We start from the raw sequence: 23,140 nt of genomic DNA, 5'->3' as shown, positions 1-23,140 counted from the left end.
TTAACAGCATGCCTTTGAGCTGACAGGGCAAAAGCACAAGAGAAAGGTGGATCTGTGAGGGAGCCCACCTGTCTCCTTCTTTACTGCAGGACATAATGAACTCTACTTAATTGTATGAAACCTGGAAAAGAAGCTTATCATATGAAAAGCCATGAAGCAACACAAGTGAAGTCTGGAGGGGAGTCCAGGTGCTTGGGAACAAGAAATGTTAGAGAGAGAGTAAAGTAGCATGAAAGGTACTGTTATTTAAAAGCCCTAGCAATTTGGGGATTTTTTTCCACATAAATTGTATTATTGATTTCTGTTGTGTTGTCACACCCTATGGTGCCTCATCCTCCTGTTATGGTTAATAACTGAGAACAAGTAGTTTCAAATGTTAGCTCCGTGGCATGCAGCGACTTCACTAGCCATGTAGTTTATTTCCAGGGGCAGGACTAATCTTGGAGATGAACAGCATTTGTCCTCAATGATGTCTTTTATGCTGTCTGCCTCACACAGAGTATCTGATCATAGTGTCATTACCAGTAACGATCATGATATCTGTACAGTGCTTTCTGATCAAGATGTAGGGACACTGCCCAGTAATTACACTGTAGCACTCTTCTCCTTGCAGTAAAACCACAAAAATCCAAATCTGGAAACAATATGTATAAAACTAAAAACAAGTTGAAATGAAATGAGGGCAATCCTCATCTGAGTATGAAATCTGAGATGCATATAGGTCTCAAGGAGATATCACAGCACAGGCCCATCCTCCTTTTCTCCTGCTCACTCTATGACTTGCACTGTTATCTGCATCCTCTGCATGGCTGGGTTCCCCAAGTAACGTGCCCTGGCTGCTTATCTTGAAAAAGCTCTGTCTGTGGATGGGAAAGTGGGGAAAGTTCACCATGACTGAAGGATTTCGTCATGCAGAAGGCATCTGTTTTGTGAGAAAGCTGCTGTAAGCGGTGAGGGAAAAACTGGAAACAGAAAAACCAAAAGGGAAAGAGCGCTGGGGCAGAGGGATGACGTGGGCAGAAACACAGTTGTCTGCTGACCTAAGACAGGTTGGTGGAGTCAGCAGTTAGCAGATTTTGTGGTGTTCAGATATGAACTGTAGATATAGCCAGTTTATAACTTGATGTGGGCTTTTCAGTTTTGATTGTAAAGCTATGGTACTAGATCTGATCCACAGATACAAAAATGTGAGGACTTTAAGAGTCTTGTTTACATTTATTAAGACTTTATTAATTAAAAAAGAGAAAACATTTAGTTCATCGTCTGTATGAAAGGGTGAAGTCAGATAATCTTCACTTATAAAGCTGAGATGTCAAAAGATATTTTTACTCCTAAGACATTTGCATTACACTGGTCTTGAAATCTGTTCCTTTACCCCCTTTCTGGAGACAGTACATGCTGGAACACCCTTGGAGACATGCCTTCAGGAGCCGGCCAGTTTGCTTTGCCTCCATCACTCTGACCCTGTTGGATTACATGTATGTTTCTTGGGTGAGGGGTCCTACATTTTCCTTCTTTGCAGTCGTAGGGGTCCCAGGGGAGCTCTTAGCTTCGAGGTATTCAACCACTCCATACGTCACCATAGACAACACAAGGACAGACAATAAAATGTACAGTTTGATGTAGACTTGCAATTTGGTGCTATAACCAAAGGCAATGACAAATCCACATGATTCCCAGAGACGGTAATTGGCAAAGGCAGCCTCCTTGTGTTTCTCAAATAAAATGCCATAGAGTCCTAGAAGGAAGGAGAGACATGGCTTGTGAAGTCTGAAACCATGTATTTTCTGCAAAGTGAATAAATAAACCACAATGGGCAAGACAGACCCTCCTTCATAAACGTCAGAGAAGGGAAAATACAAGCTTTGTTTTAAAACATTTTTGCACTCCCGTGGATTGTTATAAGTGAAATAACAGAGCAAAGATGACAAAATAGAGAATATCAGAGAAAAAGGGAAAGAAAACGGGAGGAAAGAAGAAAGGATGGGTTCTATTGAAGTGAGATAGCATGAAGTTTATTTTTCAAATTTTCAGCCACAAAAGGGAAGGTTCTTGCACTGACAAGTAAGAAGGAAGAGGAGATGGCCAGCAATGGCCCTTGACACTGTAGAGTCTCCATGTATAACTATTGGTAAGGTTATACCAAGTCCTTACAGGCTTTCAAAAAACAGGCAGTTTTGTCTAGGGACATGGTCCCTAGACATGTCCAAGGACCATGTTGCTCTTTCAGTGTGGGGTAGAAAGGATCAAAGAACCATAGGCACCTCCCTGCTGCCATCCTTCCCCACTTTTGTGGGGAACCTGCATGGACTCTGCATGCACTATCTACCTGTTCTTCAAACCATTTCTTTCACCCGCCTAAGAACAGGCAGAGACTGTTCATGTGAAATGCATGGGAAGCTCCCACTGAGTTCAGTCAGCTGCACACTCATGACTGCGAGTCAGGGAGGGTTTCCCAGCCTCCAGGTCTGACTGGTTGGGCACACAGGGAAGGGGACAGAGCTTGCTTTTCTCCGGGTGCTGAGTGGTGATAAAGAAGCGGGTGTTTCCACTGACTCAGCTGTGGTGTGCAGGGAGGGAAAGGGAGGAATATCATGAACCCTGACTCTTCTCATCCACTTCTCTAACAACACATCTGTTTGAAATATGCACGTTCAGCCCAAAGGCACAGAGGAGTACTCTAGAAGTCTGGGTAGGCTCAACTACCCCTTCAGTTTTGTTAAGAAAGGGGAGACATCATCTGTATGTAAAAATTCACTGCCTCCTGATGACTATAAGAGGACATTTACTGAATGATTCAATTTAGCCATGATGGAAAACCTGGACAAGTGCATCACAAGATGTATTTAGTTCATTAAACTGCCTGAGTGTAGCGTAGTGTGAATTATTTGATAATCCTTCATTGTTTTGCCTAATAAATGAACAAGTACAAGTTGTTCATGTAACTTTGCTGATATGCCCTGTGTTATCTTCTGAAAAGGGATTAGTGAGGAGAGTTTAATATAGGAAGGTTTCTGATACGTAAAGATTCTGGCTTTCAGATAGTACCTGTTTTCCCTTGCTAATTTGAAGCCTTCTTTTTTGATCAAAACAATGGGAGAATTGAGTGGGGTCTAGTCCAAGGTTCAGCTATAGGAAAGGCTGACTTGGCAGGGAAGTTCTCGTTTCTGGGATGCGTATGTGGTATTAGCTAGCAGGTACATAGGAGCACAATGGTGGTTTTGCCTCAGACCTAAACATTTGTCCTTATCACACACACTGTCGAGTGCAATGTGGCGCAAGTTGCCTGGCTGGAGCTTTAGCAGGACCTGCCGGGCTGGCTGAGTGGAGAGGCTGCTAGCTCTGAATTCTCGCAGCTCACTTCGTGCAAATTATCCTCCCTGTTTACCACTACCTGTTTTCCACTCCTTCCCCTGGTACTAGTAGGCATGGGTATATAACAGGACTGCTGGAAATCATTTGAGTTCAGGTTTATAAACTTTCCAGACTGATTCGTATCCTTTCTAAAGACGCACATCAGCCTGGAAAGAACTTCATTTTACTGTAGTCTACCCAGTAGCTCTGTGCTACACAGTTGTTATGTCCCAAGTGCAGTTATTGCCAGGGGGTAATAACAGCATCTGTGTTCAGGTTAGATAAGAGAGGGCTCTACACACTCTGAAATGAAGCAGCTTTCACTGGAAATAAATGAGAGTGCCCACAGATGCACACAAACATGTTAGGAAACCTTTATAAGACGAAGCGACTCATCTACTGTGAGCCTATATATCCTCTAGGGGGAACTCCAGTATTAACTATCCACAGCAGGCCAACGTAAACCATCTTCAATTACCATAAAATGCCTTAAGTATGTGGCACAATACCGTTGTATTTATTCAGTGGTTAATCTACTGAGGCCCAAGCAGCAGTCATGGGAACTTGCCAAAAGAAGGACCACAGACCTCAGTCCCCAATGCTGTTTTAGAGGTCTTCTCTCACCTCATAGCCTTTGGAGCTGGGAATTTCATATGGGATGTATATCTGTATAAAGCTGATGAAGGGGAGAAGAGATTTAGTCCTAAATGGGCACGTCAAACTGAAGATCCTGTTCTGGGATGCAGCAATATGGCGTAAGGTCACTGCACCTCTCTGTTAAGGTTTCATGTCGTCACTTGATGTTTCAGAGTGACAATGTGACAAAGCAAACTCTGTATAAATTTATAACTGGGAGCTATGGAACAGCTGAAGACAAAAAAAAGATACTGTGCAAGCATAAGGAACATTTCTTTTTTTCCCAGCTAACACAAACGTGACAGTTTCACAAGTATCCTGCAGGAATCTGGGAATGGAGATGACCTGTTACAGTGCTGTTATAGAGGTCAGTCTTGTCACAGCACTGCAGAGCTCACTCGCCATTGAGTAAGCACAAAACTTTGTCCACCATCTATGCCTCATCTGGGGGTTGGGAACTGCGGCCACTTCCCAGCCTCCTTCTCTGACACTTAGGTCCTCTGTACTTATCCGTTTTCCTAATGAGGGCACCAGGTGCCTCTTCATCAGGCATGCAGGGACCTTTCTGAGGAGATGTCTTTCTCAAAAGACATCTCAAGTGTATACAAATGCCTGAAGAGGATGGAGCCAGGGTCTTTTCAGTGGTGTCCAGTGACAGGAAAAGGGGCGAGTGGCACAAGCTGGAGGAGGTTCACAAACACAGGAGATTCCCGCTGGACATCAGGAAACACTTTTTTTACTGTGAGGGTGACTGAACACTGGCACAGATTGCCCAGGGAGGGTGTGGAGTCTCCCTCCCTGGAGATATTCCAAAGCTGACTGGACATGGTCCTGGGTAACTGGATTTGGGTGTCCCTGCTTGAGCAGGGGGGTTGGACAAAGTGACCTCCAGAGGTCCCTTCCAACCTCAACCCTTCTGTGATTCTGAAAGAAGCCAAGTGTCTGAGGGCAAGGCTTTCTGGAAAAGAGAGAAGCAAGAAAAAGGATAGGTCCTTTATCCCAGTGGGAGACTAAGATATGGCTCTCAAGAGTGTTGGGAAGGAGCCTGATGAAGAGTCAGGAAGACTGTGGCTGAAGAAGCAGGAAGTGAATGAACAGCTTTACTTCAGAGAGAGCAAATCCTCACTGATGTTGTCCTTCCATGAACCTGAATAATGAGAGCACTGATATAAAATTGTACCAAGGGCACAAGGCTGTGGGTTGGGATGAGAGAAGATGAGAGGGTGTCGCTTGATGTATGTACTAGCTCTCTCTCCTCTAAGGGATACGAGCTGGAGCTGCTGGAGGGGCAGAGAAGTCTGGCTGGTCACTTCCTTGTGTGTAGAGGGGGGACGCTACGAGTACTGGAAAGGAGATCGCTGTTAGTGCCAGGCAGAGGACTGTGGTGTTTTCCCTTTGGCTCTCTAGGAGGAACATGACAATTTATTTAGTGGGTGAAATCATCTAAGCTACTGAAGCATCCAGAGGGACCAGAGAGAGGCCAAGACACATAACCTGATGTGGGTCCAGATGAGTTAGTTGTCACATGCATATTCCTATGGCATCTGCCAAATATGAATTTGAGAGAGAGGAAAACAATATTCATGAAATAAGAGGGAAAATATGGGAGCAGATGGGAGAGCATGTAACTGTCTTACCGACACAGGCTATGGCATTCATTTAAAAAAAGTGTGACTGACAGTGATTAGCAGACTTTACTTCAAGTCATCACAGACTATAGCTTTTTCTTGCCCTCTCCAGCATTTTAGATCCTGTCTGTAGTCACTATAAGAGAACTTCCTCTAGTTTTGATTGAGGGATAAATTTAAATAATCCCTTACAGAAGTCGGTTTATATCAGCTCATTATCTGAACTGTCAGTACATAATAATTGCACTGTATCACAAACCAGCAGAACATAAAAGATCATAAAAACAACCGTAATGTATCAGATAAGAAGTCCAAGGGTATACTTCCAGTAACAGACTCCTAGGATAAGACTGTAAGAAATGAGGCAAGTATACAGTGGTTTTTCTCCCCCAATGCCCTCCTGACTCTGGCAACGAAAGACATAGGGACTTTCTGAGTTGGAGATTTCCTCTGGACCACCAGGCTTTAATGGCCCCCAAGAACATTTTCGCCTGAAATGATGTAATTCCAGCTTAAAAACATTTACATTTTTGGCAATGAATTCCATACTTTGATTATGCATTGTGTGAAAAAAGCATTTCTTTTGATTTCTATAAAGCCTGCTGCCTGATAACTTCATTTGGTGGCACTAGTTATTAAGACAAACAGTGAATTTCTAATCCCCTTCTCCATACTCTTCATGATCTTACTGACTGCTTTCCTTACTTATCACTTGTCCCGGCTAAAGTATTCTAGTTTGTTAGTCTTCCTTCAAGTGGAAGTCTCCCATGACTCTGCTCCCTTTTATTGCCTTCTTATGCCTTATCATATTTGATTATGATTTTTGAAATGAAGCAAATCAGAACTGCATGGATTTACTTGGTTGCATAATGTTGCTCTCTGTGGTTTTCTCCTTCAATTTTTTTCTAGTAACTCCTAACAGCCAATTTGCTTCTTCTTTTGTTGCTGAGCTTTGAGTTGATTTTTTATCCAGAGTGCTCTCCTTTATTGCGAAAGACAGACTAAATGTATCATTCTTCTGAGTTTTCTAATTTTCTTTGAAATACTTATACTCCTCCAGAAGATTTATTCTGAATATCTGTTATCATCTTCTGCAGTGTTCTTCTCTCTTCATCTTGGAAAAATTTGTTTAATGAGTATTTTACTTTCTTATTCCCAACTTGTTCTTATTTATTCTACTTTCCAATGAGCTAACGTATTTCTTTTAGATGCTTTCTTAAACCCATTATGATGTTTATGCACGTGTTGTTTTATAAATACAAACATGCAGATTTTTCTGTCTCAAGAGAATTCATTTCATTCATTGTCACCAGCACTTACCATTCGTTTGTGTCTGCCAAATGGCATCAGATAGGCCCCAAAGAGCAGGGAATACGAAAAACACAGCAAGCTGCTTAGGATGAGGTTTCCACAGCAGTAGTGCTATTATACAGGCGGTGTTTGTAACTGTGGCTGTTGATTTAGAAAGAAAGAAGAGAAATATAAATGCTATTACAAACAGGACAGATAGCGGTAGATAACACTTTCAAATTCTTCCCCCAACTAGAGCACAAGGCAATCTTAAAATCTTTCTGGTTCATTGAGATTTGCGCTGACTGAGTTGATATCACATGAGATACAAGACAATGCAATCCTTTGGCAGGCTTCAATTAATAATTCTGAGCAGTGTCCTGAGCTGAGAGATCCTCGGCGCTGATACAGCTGTTAGCCCAAAGGACAAGAACTGCCACTGAGTAGGAGAAGGGGCTGCTGAAAGACTTGCAGTCATCATGTGAGGCCTGTGGGAAGGGGGAGGAAGCACCCTTCTGCGCTCCTTACCTAGTCCTTAAACACAGGTTTCCTTTCAGGGCCAGAAACAGTTAAGGATATCTACAGGGTCTGGTGACTTTTTATCTTTCTTTTTAAAGGCAGAATGTAAACGAGTCACTGATTCCTCCACAGGAACACCTTTACAGGCTGAGTACAAAGACCATTAGACAGAACTGAGAGGTTCAGAGGTCTTGCATTACTAACATTCTGGGGGTGTTTTATTATTTTTATATGGATTTTTTTAAAATCTAAAATTATTTTCATAGAGTGACACATACACCTAGGACAGACATGTACAGAAGAATCTCTGAACTAGTGACTGTAGCATAAAGGACTCTCAATTGCTTCTTCCTTGCCCAGGTTTAAAATTTCCTGTGGAGCAAATGCCACAGGATGGCAGGAATGTCTAGATGCACATTGACTCAGTCAGTGACGTTTCTAATAATACAGGTTACTGTGTAGTGGAAGTAAGGTATCAGTGCACTTCAGTATGAATACCTTAGTGGATATAGGGACACAAATGAAATATTTCTCGGTATTTTTCTGCCTGCATTACTCTGTTACTCATTGGAACAGTGTTTTCTGGAGAGGAAGATGTTCTTAAATATACAAAACTCTTCTCATGCCAACCTGAAAATTACTGACCCATACAGAGGCCCTCAAGTTATTTTAGGCTGACACACTGGCACATGACTCTTTCTTTTATTTTTCTCTCTATAGAGCAAGTACTGAAAAGAACACCAGGCCAAACTTTAAAAAATTTCCTGAAATTCATAGACTGGTTGCTTAAATTCTAAGAAGTTCACCATCCCCTGGGACTCAAATCAATGTATCTCACGAGGTTCGCAGTTGCTTTCACTCCATAAAAGTAAGGAGGTTTCACCCCAGTGGAGAAATCCTTCTCAGGTATAGTGTAGGCCTCAACATCTGTGTTGTGAGATTGTTTATCACTGGTTGCATTAGAGCTGTGAAGCATCAAAGCTGGAGGACACTTTCTGAGTAGACAGCGCCCTCAAAAGCAAGGTGAACTACACCACCAGCAAAGTGATGTAAGCCAATGACCTCAATACAGTGGTTAACTGTGCTGCCTCTCTTCTCATGAATGATGTTTGCCTCCAGGTTGACTTTGGTTTTAATTGATAGATGACAGCGAGCTCTCCCTTTATAGTGCATGTAAAGGGGGTGTGCTGCTTTTGGCTGGGATTGAGTTAATTTTCTTCATAGTAGCTGGTATGGGGCTATGTTTTGGATTTGTGCTGGAAACAGTGTTGATAATACAGGGACGTTTTAGTTACTGCTGAGCAGTGCTTACACAGAGTCAAGGCCTTTTCTGCTTCTCACACCACCCCACCAGCGAGCAGGCTGGGGGTGCACAAGAAATTGGGAGGGGACACAGCTGGGACAGAAAGTGAGAAAGAAGAAAGTGAGGGACAATCGGAGTGATGGCGTTTGTGTTCCCAAATAACCATTATGAGTGATGGAGCCCTGCTTTCCTGGAGATGACTGAACACCTGCCTGCCAATAGTAGTAGTGAATGAATTCCTTCTTTTGGTTTGCTTGTGTGTGCGGCTTTTGCTTTGCCTATTAAACTCTCTTTATCTCAACCCATGAGTTTTCTCACTTTTACCCTTCCAAATCTCTCCCCCATCCCACCAGGGGGGGAGTGAGCGAGTGGCTGTGTGGTGCTTAGTTGGTGGCTGGGGTTAAACCACGACAAGGGGGAGCACTGGATTTGATATATTACATGAGGTGATCAGTCCTTCAGGTGACCTTTACATACCTAATGCAAACAGAAATTTTCTACCCGTGAACTGAGAGATCTTTCCAAACAGCAGAGAGCAGAGGGAATTTACAGCTGAAAAGCAGATCATCACATAACCAACGTAATGTATCCCCAGGGCACAGGTCACATACGTCTGGAAGAAAAGAGATAGTGGTGACGCGTTTTCTTCAGTGAAAATATGCAGCTAAGGTTCAAGGGCCTTAGCTGGAGTATTTGGTAAATAGCCAGCATGGATGAGATCAAAGGAGCACAGCTACAGAGTTTGCTGACAAGTCCCTGGCGTATTTATATAGTTGGCCTTCAGCAGCGATATTGCTAACTCAGTTCCCTGTCAAACTGATGCCATGCAAACAGAGCAGTAACAAGCAGGAGAAGAAACTGGAGCACTGCTCACTATGCAAATAAAACTCCTGGAAGTGGCGTTAGGAATTTTCTGCCCTTCCCTTCTTAGCCCAAGAGATGAAAATTGACAGTCACCACTATGGTCATTACAGAGCAGCTCCCAAGAAATGAAGAGGACCTCACCTATAAGAGTGTGGAGCCAATGGAGATGGCCATGGAGTGAATCCATTCAAACACAGCAGCAAGTGCACTCTTCCGTCTGCTTATATGCAAGGTTTGAAAGCTTAAGTGTCAAATAAGCAGCTCAAGAAGTTTGCCCCCTTTCTTTGGAGGCTTTCTCAATGAATGTCTGGAGAACACGCCTGCTGTGGGTCTAGGTTTGTAGAGGAACTGGAGGAGCAGAGGTGGTTTTGATCATTTCAGTCTGTCAGGGTTTGGACCTGTTGCACTAGTGACTGGTGAGGGCTTTCAGCCAGCCACGTTGAGGGTTTGCCCTCTTACTGTAAATGTTCTCAGAATAAAATATGTGGTAAGTATGCTGACTTGCACTTACACAAACTCTAGGGAAGCCAGAAGGAAGGAAGATATAAAAGCTTTGCAGACTTCTGGCTTTTCTCCCAGTTTGTTATTTACAACAAGCTGAAGAGTTTGAACCTGTAGCTCTCTGCTGTGGCCTCCACTGGCGAGTTAAGCTCTCTATAGCGTTCTTTTTAAGGCTGTTCCAAGGGACATATTTACTGCTGGCCTCTCCTGTTTGAAGATGTCACTCAGAGTTCATTCAAGTAGAAGTAAGCAGTAATTTAGCAAGCCACAAATCACCACTGAAAACATCTTCATTTAACAAGTAAATATAGATCAGATGCAATAGTAAGACACAAAGGCACAAAAACCAGTCAGGCAGAAATAGATTTTCATTGTCATCCACACCTTTGTGTAGTCACCAGAAAGAAATCCCTGTTCAAACCCACTGTACATTGTCAGAGGGATTAGAAGACACTGTCTTTTATCTTTAAGATGCTGGAAAGTTGCTAGGAACGTAGACCAAAAGGATGGTGTCTTTAGTATTTCTTTCTTGGTCTCTGCTTGGTCAGGTTTGATCTGGTCCAGAAATACAGCAATCAGCAGCACAGCTAGCACACCACTAGCTGCAAAAACAAAACAAAAAGTTCATGAAAAAATGAGGAATGCTGGAAGAATGATGGGAAGTCGCTTGCTGCTGTTATTGTTCTGACTTCGAGCTTAGCTCTCTGTGGGATGTTTTGGCAGATGCCTCTGATTCCACTGCAGTGTAAAGGCCATTTCTGTGTAAACAAGAAGGCCTGATCTACATTCACATCTTCTGCATACAGCTGCGCACCTCACAGATCCCCTCAGCTTAACTGTGCCTGGCCTGCTGTGACAGCCGCCGGGCCAGCTGCGTGGCCGCAGAGGGTGATCGCTCACCCTTCCAGGGCAAGCCAGGGGTCGCGGGGACAGGGAGCCGGCCAGAAACAGCTCCCTCGGGAGCTATCAAAAGACTTTAGATCAACACGAGAGAGGAATATTCACTTCCAGCGCCAAGGTTTTCATGGCTAGGAGGGATCTTCCTCCAAATACATGGAAAGAAAAATAAAGGGCTAGAAGTAGAACTGCTGTCTTGGATCCCAGTATATGTTGCTTTTTTTTTTTTTGTCAGCTCAGAGCCATGCTTTGAATATAGAATATGTGCTATTTTAAAGATGATAGTGAGCAACTCTGGGTGACTTGAAAAAGATGTAAGTTACAGCTTTGAACTTATAATTTCCTAGCAGAAGCAGCATATGAAAGAATAGACGGGGTAGTTAATCAGAAAATGATCATGTATGTGTCGGTCTAGGTTTGTTGCTCGTGGAGTGAATCAATACGATTTTTTTCATGTTATCAAGAAGATAGCTGTGGCTCATAATATACATGAAGCAGCCACAGATTCAGAACTGATTGCTTCGTTTCAGATGCAAGGCATGATTAGGGTTCCTCTCTTACTTATGCTGACTAGAAATCCATCCATGGAAAAAAGTGGAGTTCAGAGTAAGAGGAGAACCAGGCACCTCTTCCCATCCACTTTGTCTGTTTAATGTGCTCCTGTGTTACTGTGTACGGGCATGCTCTTTTCTGTGAACTTTCAATGTCCAAATATATTAGCAGATTTACAGTAAATTGCGATCAATTTTTTATTGCTTATTATTTCTCATCCATGTCTCCTAGAATGAAATTGTGTTCTCCAGTGTCCTGGTTCTCCACTGTGGCTGAGCTGTAAACCCTTCATGATGTAAGTCATTGTTGGTTCTGCCAGGCTGTTTATTAGTGCTTATGGGCTGACTGCAGGACTTATATGGGTGAGAGCAGGACATCCACATTTACAGGACAAATATTCTAACAAATATGTCAAATGAATCAAGAGCAATTACAGGAGATAATAAACTGCATGGCTTAATAGTGGTTGGTATGATCAGAAATAGAAACATCCACAGTCCTTGAGAAAACTAAACAACAAAAGACTTATCTATTATTGCTCCACCCAAGCTGGGCAAAATATTCATTCAGCAACCAAATAGAGGAGACATTTTAAAAATGTCTGTGAATGAAATATTTAGCTATTTGGTTTCCCTCGAGGTAGGAAAAGACATATCTTTTATTAAGACCTTAAAAGAAAAATGAAACCCTACTGACGCCGGGTCAGTAGACAGCAGGGTTGCATTCATTTTGCATGAGCAAAGCCTAAGGGAGTGCTGTATATGTTAGTCATCAAATTTAAATTTAAACTTGTGAGCCAAAGCTGCCTTTAGCAGAAACGCATCAGCTCCAGCATGCTCTGGAAGGGAAGTGGGGGGATATTCTTTGCATTTTCTCACCAAGTAGGAATGGAGGTTGGGGAAGGAGGGAGGGTTTGCTGTGATGCACTTGTCCGGTGAGGGCTGGCTCTGACCGGATCACATACTCTCTGTTTGAGCATATGACAAATTCCATGCATCTGTCTCAGCATAGAGAGTATATCTATGTGCAGAGACCGCAAAGGTATTTTAACAGAGCTAAGGTGACATATTGCCTTGCCAGATACTTCCCCTTTATCCAGAGAAGAACTTGTTTTGAGCCGGATACTTTTTGAACTTTCCTCAGTGAATGAATCCATGCATATCTATTTTTGTCTTTCTGGCTTTTGATGTCATCAGCCTTCCCTGTCTTTGATTCCTTTCTAGCCTTATGCAAGAAAGGTCTATAGCAGCTGTAGTTACTAAATGGGAGACATGCCAATTTGCCTAGTGCTTCTCTTTATTTTCATCTTTCACACTAAGGTATTATAATTCAAGAATCACAGCTGAGAATTGACTGAAGTTGTAAAATCTCAGCAGGGATCCAAAAACCTCTCCCCAAATGATTGCATGTTCTGGGAGCCGTGGTTCAGGTCCACCTCTAATTACAGTGTAGTTCTTGTGCTAAAGCTGTTTTACATGTGGTAGGACACCAGCCAGTTCCGATAGGCGTCCCCAGATGCCTAGAAGTTGGTGAGTTCAAGTACCACTAGCTGGGCTGCTCTTAGCATCTTGGACCTCTGCATGCATATATAAATCTGCCCAAGGCCATCAGTAACTACTTTGCTATTGCTGATCCTGAAGATAGTGAATTTAAAACTATCATCTCATGCATAACTGGATAAGCTGCTGCAATCCTCTAATTGCAATGTGGGCATGCTTTTGATTCTAGTCTGCAGAGCAACACTGACTTTGGGGGAAACAGTGGGGTCACCATACTGGGGTTCAGCTTTATTCCAGGTGAAAAGTGTAAAGAATGTCTTGCTCCTTTAGACAAAAATGATACGGCACTGGCACAAAGCATTTGAAACTATTTAGGAAGGAGTTGTTTACAGCTCTCACATATCTTATTTCCTTTTAGCAAATTGGGTTGAAGGGGGAAGTTGGAAACTTAATCTGCAAAGTCATGCTAGGTTTCACAAGTAGTAGGTTCCTCATCAGTGATATTCATTAAAGATTGTGTGGATTACTTACCCGTGTAGATCCCTAGCAGAGTATAGATTAAGGAGTTGGAGGGTTCTGTTGACCCAGTGGTGTTAGTGGCATCAGTCATGCAGTCATAGGCTCCGCAGCATGCCAGGTTCTCTTCTGAGATTTCCGCTAATTCAGTAAGAACCAAAAGAAAGGCATGACAGGGAAGAGATGAGATGAGTACATACTATATGTAAGGATATAAGAAGGGAATCCAGCACTTGGTGATTTCAAATCCTTCCTGATTAGAGATGTTTAACTTCAGAATCCCTGTTTAACACACAAAAATTTGAACAACAGAAACAGTTGCTCAAAACAGAACACTGAATTGATGGTTACATGGAGACATGGACTAAAGCCAGAAATTGAAATCTGAATCCAAGCTCAATTTGCAGTATTTAAAGTTCCAGTATGTATCTGTACCTATTAATCATAATACCCCACAAGTCAGGTCCCTCAGTTTACACCGCCACTGAACTGGTGGACCTCAGTTCTTACAGCCAGAGCACATTATCCCTCTCCAGGTAATTTCTGTATACATCATAGGAATGGGAACCACCTCGAGACGTCTTTCTGTTGTATAAATTCAAATTACGATTACTCACTAATGCAGTCTCCCAAGAAATCAGCTTTTCCTGGCTTTATTACTTTGTTACTGGCTTTATTACTCTTTGAGAACATACTTGAAACTAGAACAGTTGGGCAGGGTTTGGAGTAAGACCTTTGCTTTGTTCAGTCCCATCAGTGTTGTGCTGGGCACGTGTCAAAGCCACACACGTGCGTGTACTCACGCACCCTGTGTGTCACCACAACACTGTGCCCGCTTCCTCCAGTACCTTTCCGTAAACAAAAAATACTAGCCCAAAGTGTGAGCCTGAATAAGCTATGTAGTGGGGAAGGATGATCAAAAAAACACGCAATTATTTCAGTCCTTTCACTGCAGAATTTGTCACTGGTCCAAGCATAATAAAGGGCAATACAGTGTACCTTGGCTGATTCCTCAAACAGGACTTGATCTGTAATTTTTCAGTTAGGCTTATTGTGTAACTATTTCAGACCCTCAGCAAAATTACCATATGCAAAAGGTGAGTCACACTAATAAAGTGTGGAAGTGTGTAAAACAAGTTTTTTATCTGTTCATGCATCATCTGAAGATGAAGATGCACATGCAATTAGTGATGTGGAAGCTGCAAGACAGGGTTTGCTCTGTTCCTCTGGAAATAAGGCTGCAATATTGATGAATGAGAAAGGATGACTTGTAATTTACATTAATTACTGTCTTCTGTTGTAGTATTACCTCACGGTGTAGCTTGCCGTGCTGTGTCTGGATGCAGTGATGCAGGCAGTATGTCAAGTGTACGTACGTGTCCGAATTTTATGCATTTTGATTCTGCAGATACATACCGTATCTTTCTGACTGCTCAGTGAAATTATACATTTTAAGTATATGGACAATATGGGTGGATATCTTTGCTGCACTGTCAGAGGAGAGGAAAAGAAGTGAGTGCCTGGAGACCCTTACCCCCCTGCAAGAAGCTCCCTCTAGATTAACGCTGAGTCTCACTGAGAAGGCACAGTTGAGAAGCTTAGTATGACTGCTCAACACTGTTGTGAAGATACACAAGGCCTTTGGTTTTGAGAGCTGTTCATAGCACACCTCCCAGGAGCACAGCATTGCCTGAAATCCTATGTAACTGATAAAAAATAAGTAAAAGTTAGAGTTTCATTAGAATTTAGAGGAGCATCCTCAGGTGTGAAACTAGGGGAGGATTTACAAGATAGAAAGAGTATTTTAATCCTCTTATTGACATCACTTAACATGATGTGTGCTGTGAGGCAGAGGAGAGTAAAATGGTTGCAGTCTGTGCAGACCCCACAGCTGCACCAGAGCCTCTGCCCTGCAAATGAAACCAGAACGGCCATTCCCTCCTGAGACGTTGTGTGGCTCAGTGATCAGGTCAGCAGGGCCCCGTTGCACTTGATACAGTTCTTCAGCCTTCCGCTTTGATGGTGTTTCATCTATAGTTGCTTGAGTTTAAAGGAAACATGATTCTCCGTAAGTATCACACCTTGTGACAACTACTGTGCCATAAACCCAAGGATTCAAAGGTTAAAACCTGATGCCAGCTCCCTGACATTTAGGTTTAACTGAAAACCTATTTGAATACCCTCCAGAGGACATACTGTTTAACTGAGCCAGGGAAGAGAAGTAACTTCTTGCTATTCATAGTAGCAGTGTATACGGAAAGCTCTTTCCATGTCCATCCTGTTGTGACTTTGACAGGATAGGGAATGCACGGGAGACTGCAATGGTAATTACTGTAGCACTTTGAATTTCTAAGGTGGCATCCAAGTATTTTATCTTCACAACTGCCCTTTTAGAGCTTACACCAATTACAAGTATGGGAAACAAGGGCAGCACTGTTGAGTGATTTCTTCAAACTACATCGGCATCTCCTGTCTGAGCCTGAAATACAGCAGAGGAGCCCTGGCATGCAGACCTCTGCCAACAGCTACTACTGTTTCTTCTTGACAATTCTGCAATGCACTCATTTTCAGCAAGCACCAGCATCAGCTTGACTAACCTTGAAAGTTTAACAGCAAATTAATCCAATACTACAAGCTTTGCGAAAAGGCTGCTTCAGTGTTTTGCCTTTTGTTTTAATCCACTTTAAATAGAAGTCAGATGTGAAAGGCTGTCACTGCCAGCAGCCTATCTATGCTTTACAACACAGGGGTGGATTTCAAAAGCAATTCAGTAGACATCTATTTTTCGCACTAGTTGTCTGAACTCTCTATAGCTGATGAAGAGTTGATAGAAAACAGACACTTCCAGAGAGCAATTTAGCCCATCTATTTCAGACATCTACCTTCACATGAGCTAAGTCACATCTGAAGTGTCTATTTCCACTGACTATGAAGGCAATTGAGGGTCACTAGCTCAGCTACAGAAATCTACCTTTTAACTATCTAGAACTAGCTAATGTTTATAGAGAGAAGCACCAAGATTTTTAAATATATTTTACCTTTGTTGGAAGCTTGGCTAAATATCAAGGATGAGATCAGATTTCCCCAGATGCCGGAGGACTGAAATATCAGAAAGAAGACCCCAAAGTATTGGTTGATAATGTCTTTCCCATTTTTTCCTGCTTTCTCAGCATATGAATTGCCAGCTATGGTGAGGTAAGTGCATTTGGCAGACCAGAGTGGTGCTCCTCCTAAGCCCAGGATCACAGAGGTAGGGATTAGTGTGTACCTGCCAAAGAACACTTTATTTAGCATAGTTATCATCTATTAGCATAATAATCATTTGCCCAAAGATCCAGAGGCAAAAATAAACATCAAAGAAATAGATTTATCCTTTGTGTGATTCAATAAATATACTGCATGGAACCAAGAAAGGGCCAGCCTCATGAAGTTTAGAATGTGCAAGCTCTCCCAGCTGTGTCCAGGGGCTAGGTCTGGGCTAGGCTGGCTAGGTCTGTGCTCATGTGCCCTTGTAACTGAGAATTAAATTGCACCTGTGCTTCAGAAGATGGATCACAACAACTTTCCTCCGCAGAGTTGCGTCCCCTGTCACTGGAGAGCAGAGGTAAATTGTTCATCCACCTCCGAAAAGGCAAGGCAGGAGCTGGCTTTCTCCTGTCATCCTCTGCTCCCAGAGCCACTGGCTGGAAGAGAGCCCTTCCTTACCAATCTTTTCAAAAACAGTCCTAAAAGTCATTTGGACTTTAAATGAAACTTCTGATTATTTCTGTTTTCTGAAGGGAAATTTCTGCTACACACATGGGTTAGAGAAGCAGCTTCAGGTTGGCGAATGGATGCATTCATTCTGTCTTGTTGCACATTTTCACATTTTCACCTCTCTGCTTCACCTGCTACTCGATTTATTTATCCCTGTTTCTTGCAGGTAACACCTTTCACATCCAACTTCCAAATCCGCAACACAGAGATGGAGTAGGAATTGAGAAGAAAAAGAAGAAAGAACTTTACCCTTACTGGCTTTGTTCAAACACAATAGGCAGGGTTAAAGTATTTAAATTGTACCAGCTAGCATAGAAGTTCCCTAAGGAGAACGCGATGTAGCAGCACATAGAGCCTGCGATGGTCCACTTGCAGCCCAGCTTCTTGATGAGGATTGGAGGGAGGAACATGGATGAGAAGATGAGTGCAGCATAGAGAACACTTAGGGAAGCAACGCCCAGGCCTTCTTCTGAGTGGAGACTGCTCTGCATGGACAAAAACAGCAGCTGAGACAAATTTTGTCGCAGGCATGTGTTAGTATGGTGTACAGAGAGTGGCTTCAGGCAGAAATAGAGACATGGAAGCTGGGGCTAGGTATTACTGTCTCCTTTCCCCAAAGCAGCCTGATTATGGATTTATGGTTTTCCTCACAATGATAGCCCATTTATGAAAATATGATACAGAACCAGGTGATGATTGCTCAGATTCAAAGCTTTGGTAAGTCAGACTTTAGATTATTTAATGTAATTCATTTGAGTTTGTCTTTGAAAGCAAGCTGAATGAAGGATAACCTCTTTTCTTGGCCTTCCCTTTTTGTCTCAGGCAGGAATATCCTCAGATCTGCATTGCAAGGGCTGATTTAGCAACAGTGGAAGATTCCTTGCTTTAAACTACAGGTCTGATAATTTCTAAATTCTTCAGAGGCCAAGGTCTAAATCTCCTAATACGCTCACAGCAGCCCTTTGTAGTTGGAAGTAATTGATTCACCCACATTTTCACAAGGGAGGAGTAACATAATACTGATCTAACTAGGTTTTATATTTTTATGCTCAAAATAGTTGTCCTCTTGTCTTGATACTGTGAAAGTTGCAATGAGAAGATCAAGATGTTGCTTATCAACATTTTCCTGTTTGTTTTCATTAAAAGCTGACATGATCCAGTACGATTTTGGAAGGGGGAATGGATGCTGGGGGTTTAGCACTGGAGAGCGCTGGAGGGGAGCGAGGCTGCTGGTAGCTGCACCGAACGCTTCTGAGTCCTGCGGTGGCTGCACGGTGCGGCCATGCAGGACCATGGTGGCAGCCATGCGGCACCCTTGGCGAGAGGCAGGCATCGGGACAGTGAGGTGAGGAGGTTCCCTGTTGAGCAGTGTCAAGGTATTTGAGAATTGGAATGCTTGTTTTGTAAAAAGGCAAAGTGGCTTCCTGATCGCTGAGGTCCTGTTTCTGAAGCACGACATGCCTGGTTTTGTCATCTACAGCTTCCAAAAATTAGAGCCAGGCCTCCAAAATCAAAATGATTAGCTTAATTGTTACTGCTTTGGTTTGGTTTTTTGTTTGTTTTTTTTTTTTAGGGGGGGATTGTTGACATAAATGATGCAAATTTTTAATGCTTGTCCTGAAGGCTACAATACAATAAAATAACCTACTTCTGACTGTGTCTCAGCAAGTCCTCTAACCACCAAGACAAAATGGAGAGAGAAGAGGGCTACTTCATGAATCAGCACCACTCCCTCCTGCAGCGCTAGAGGAGGCTTTATGTTCCAGCACTTAACCTGAGTGTGTACTGTTTCAGATGGTGGGGCCGACTCACGGCTTCTTGGGTTTATCTTCCCCCACCTCGTTAGTCTACCCAGCTCATAACATCTCCATCCATTTTTGGGACTGTTTTTGTAGAACTTTCCTGAACTCAGAATTTGACAGTGCCAGCGAACAGAAACTGCTGAAGGAGAGAAGGGAGAGATGTACAGAGCTAGCAGGGACCTCTTCCTGAAATGAGGTCAACCCCTTGTTACTGCAAACAAGTGCATCATATTATATATCAAGCTCCACCTTTAAAGCATACAGACTACCACACCAGTGGGAAAATCTGACCCAATTGATCAGGGTCACCTTTTAATAGCCTGCCTAAAGTTGGTCATGGGTGACTTACATCCATTTATTTGTCATTAGACCAGCAGAGTCTTCTAGTCTGAGAAGCTCCTTGTGTTTATCTACTCTGAAGTATTCATCAACAGCAACAGTAGCCCTCAGTCTTTTATTTTGGCTATGCTAAACAAGCTAGCTCTGATGGTATCTTGAGTGTTCAAGTCATTCGAGAAACCCATCTCTGCTACTGTGTTTTAAGGTGTTAATGCCAATACAAGCCACAGCTGCCTTCAATTTAAAATATTTTTTTATTATTATTATGTTATATCATGACACCAGGAATAATTGTATTATTTTATACTTAAATTATTTAATAGATTGGGCATACATTTTTATTATTTTACATTGCTGTATAACAATAATGAAATTATAGCAATTTAGAATCCTTCTAAACAAATCCTTTCCAGAAATGGTATTTGTTTTCCATTTTGCAATATATTATTTTAAGAAAAATCTCAGAGAAATTTAGTTTTCATTCAAACAGCTTTTGTGGACCTAAAGGATACTTGTCTGACACAAGTGTTCAAACTATTTGAGAAGTACTAGAATAAAATATTTAGTAAATGCTATGGATCTGGGTGAGGGATACTAATCTGCACCAAGTTGATGCCCTAACCCACCTCAAAAAAATATTGTGCAGTCCTTCCTCACAGAAACTGTGGAAAAACTGGCTGGTTTCATACAACCAGTTGGCCTGATGCCCTTCCAGGCCAGCTCTCCTGCCAACGAGTGGGAGATGATCCACTTACCTGTAGACTCTGGAGTCCTCCATAAGCAGTGAAGAGAAGTAAAAATCCGAAAGAAATGACCAAAACATTCTTAAGATTCCTTTCCATGTTGATTCATACAAGACAAAGGTCTGCCGGTGCGTAGAGCTGATCCAATTATTCCACGGGATGCTTTGAGTTGGAGAAAAACAGCTTATGTTTTGTTGGAAAAGGTCACTTCTAACTGCATTTGTAGAGGGAAGAGTTGTTAATTATTTGAGGATTGGCCAGTGAACTTTACTTTTTCTGATACTGACAGCTCCTTATGGAGTTGTTATTCATTCACCTCTTGTGACTGAGGCACTAATGAGCGCTCCCAAAGGACCTCTATCAGGTTTTGTAAGATAGGTATATAAGTCACTTGCAACACTTGGACTGATTTTAGTATTGCAGTCGTACATTATATGGCTCTCCCCTACCACTAGCACAGAAAAAAAAAAATTGCAAGCAGTGAAATGCCTGTCTGGCATAAAGATACATTAATCCATAAAGGGCAAAGACTAAAAGATTGTACTTAAATCTATATTAGGCTTATTGCTTAACTAAGGTTACAAAAGAGTACCAGGAAATGAGATTGTGTTACAGCGTTGTTTGCATACACCAGCTCTATAGCTGTGCAGCATAGCAAACCAAGGTTGCTGGCTGCTTGGCAAGTGGGAGAGTCTTCATCCGTGGTGAACCCCGTGGCTTTGGTGTTTCAAATTTACCAAGTCATACTCATGAAAATCATTTTCCCCCATCTTTCCGATCAACTCAGAAGCCAAGAAGAAACATGGATTTAGCAGATAAATGAAAAAGCAACTTCCCCTCCCCTCCTCTATCCCCTGGAAAAAAACACCCTTTGTGGGATGTATCTTACCTTGCCAGTGCTGCCCGGCTCAAGGAGTGAAACGTTTCCCCCTAGCCAGCCCTGCTGTATTTGCCCCTGCTTTCCCCTATTTTCCGGGCCTGCCCTTGTGAAATTGCATTGCCTGTTTGTGTCACTGCCCTTGTGAAATTGCATTGCCTGTTTGTGCGTGACACACTGGCCATCCTGCAAGTCCTGACTGAGCTTTTGAATTTTCCCCTTCTGAACACACAAAGTCTTCTCTGCCCCTAAGGCTGGCAGGGCAAACAGACCGTCTGCAGATCCTCCCTGCAGCCGTAGCAGAGGAGGGATTTGAACTTGGGAGCAAAGTGGAATCCAAAAAAGTCCATGCTACAACGTAAACTCGTTCAAGTGGAGGTGGTCTGTAGGGTGTCCGTAGTGTCTAGTGGGAATGCACAGGTAAGACTTGGTCTAAATCCCACTAGATGGCACAATTTTGTTTCCCACAGGGACATTCGAGGGTGAGGGGAGGAAGCTTTAATGCATTAATTCATTTAATACATTAAAGAGGTCACAGCTAGTTTCTACTTTGGAGAAAATTCCAGTATGTGCCTTTTCATTTTCTTCTTTTGTCTTATAATCTTCTTGAATGAAATAATGCAGAAAACATAATCTTTTAATTCTCTGTTGTTAATGGCACTTCTATATTGCAAGTCTAGAGAGTGAAATACTGGCTTTTTATTTTACAGACTACTATGCTCAGCATGCAAACACTTTCAATTAGATCACAATGCTACTCTTGTTTTCCAGTGTTTGTAATCCTCTACACGGCTTATAAACCAAACTGGTGGCACTTTTTCCAGTCTTTTTAGGTTTATGGATCCTTGCAATTTTCAGGTGAAGAAATTTCAGAAGAAATTTACACGTGGTGATAATACGCTTGTTTCTGGTTTGGACCCCTTAGAAACAGTCTGCAAAATTCTAAGGGTTTGAGATCACAGGTTAAAAGAACCAAGAGGCAAGAGCTTTAAACCACAGAGGCAAGAACCAAGGATAGTGCGAAGTGCACTCAGTTATAAAAGCCTTTATTTTAGTGCTCCTTCTTGACATTAGCAGTAATAACAACACAGCTTTAAAAAAAAAAAATCAGCATTAACTGGAAGCTATTTTTAAAATGCAGTGTTGCATAGGTTATCTGATCAGCACTTCTGCTCTGGAGGAATTCTTAACTCCTAGCTCAGTCACGTCCTCGTAGCAGCAAATGTTGAAGAGCAAACAGGGGATGGTGAGGGTTTTTGTGGAGGTTTTTTTTTCTCTCCTTTCGACTGATCAAAGACATTTCGGCCTGTTCCTTGCCCAGAGCTTTGGGTTATCCAATGGCCTGGTCCTGAGCCCCTCCTTAGCAATGTGCGGAGTCTTTACCAAGGAGGTCTGATAAGGCTGAGGAACTCTTCCTTTGGTACCAGGCAGCGGGTGGCTCCTGCAGGCCTGCTGTGTATCACCCTTGACATCGCTTTCATTCTTTCTGCCAGTCTAACTAAGATTAAGTGAGCCTCAGGAGCTGTGCACTGCATTTTGGGCTTAGCTTTCGCATAGGAGACTGCAGCCACCAAACTGAAATATTTTGCAGAGTGCGATCACAAAAATGGGAGATAGAAGAGGCTGGTTAAAGTCATGACTCCGTTCCACAGCCCATCACGTTTATTTTCTTGTGTTTATTTTCTCAGTGTAAATGAGGGCAGCCTTTTCTTAAAAGATTATAGCACCCGAGGCTAATCTTTGGGGGTTTTGTGCTTCATAATTATAATTTCCCTATTCACTCTTTGCTGGTTAAATATATTGTTTAGACAGTTATTTTAACAACAACAACAAAACAAAAACCCCAACATCCAGAACATTAACCACAGGATTTGCTGTCTTAGGAGGCTTTTAACTGATTAGCTGCTTGGTGGTACACAGTAACCCTTGAGTCTCTCTGTAGAGAGGATGAGTATTTTTATATGCCAGCTGGCCAGTTTGGCCAGCCACATAATATGGGCAAGTGTTGCAAGAGCTGTTCTCAGAGCTGGCCCTAACTGGCACTCGTCTCTGAGGAGCTGACAC

General features: G+C 42.5%; 1 protein-coding gene across 1 annotated transcript; it reads right to left on the bottom strand.

Moving 5' to 3' along the window:
- Window positions 1-1,427: 1,427 nt before the first annotated feature.
- Window positions 1,428-21,145, bottom strand: UNC93A (unc-93 homolog A). The gene is made up of 9 exons (XM_082305590.1): window positions 21,089-21,145; window positions 20,212-20,361; window positions 17,619-17,800; window positions 16,598-16,827; window positions 13,575-13,700; window positions 10,480-10,697; window positions 9,208-9,343; window positions 6,939-7,070; window positions 1,428-1,738 (listed from the first exon to the last, which is right to left on the bottom strand). The coding sequence occupies exons 2-9, from the start codon at window positions 20,296-20,298 to the stop codon at window positions 1,473-1,475; spliced, it is 1,377 nt and encodes a 458-aa protein (XP_082161716.1). The 5' UTR covers window positions 20,299-20,361; window positions 21,089-21,145; the 3' UTR covers window positions 1,428-1,472.
- Between the last annotated feature and the right edge of the window lie 1,995 nt (window positions 21,146-23,140).

Source organism: Platalea leucorodia (assembly GCF_965183815.1).
Source record: "Platalea leucorodia genome assembly, chromosome: 3".
Classification (NCBI taxonomy): Eukaryota; Metazoa; Chordata; class Aves; order Pelecaniformes; family Threskiornithidae; genus Platalea; species Platalea leucorodia.
Note: the sequence above shows the minus strand (reverse complement) of the source record. Positions and strands in the feature narration are given on the sequence as shown.

Coding starts and splice junctions, on each gene's coding strand:
- UNC93A (XM_082305590.1), bottom strand. CDS start 20,298: ATGGAAAGGAATCTTAAGAATGTTTTGGTCATTTCTTTCGGATTTTTA. Junction 17,801..20,211: donor GAGGACTCCAGAGTCTACAG/GTAAGTGGATCA, acceptor TTGTCCATGCAG/AGCAGTCTCCACTCAGAAGA. Junction 10,698..13,574: donor TCTGCTAGGGATCTACACGG/GTAAGTAATCCA, acceptor TTGTTTTTGCAG/CTAGTGGTGTGCTAGCTGTG.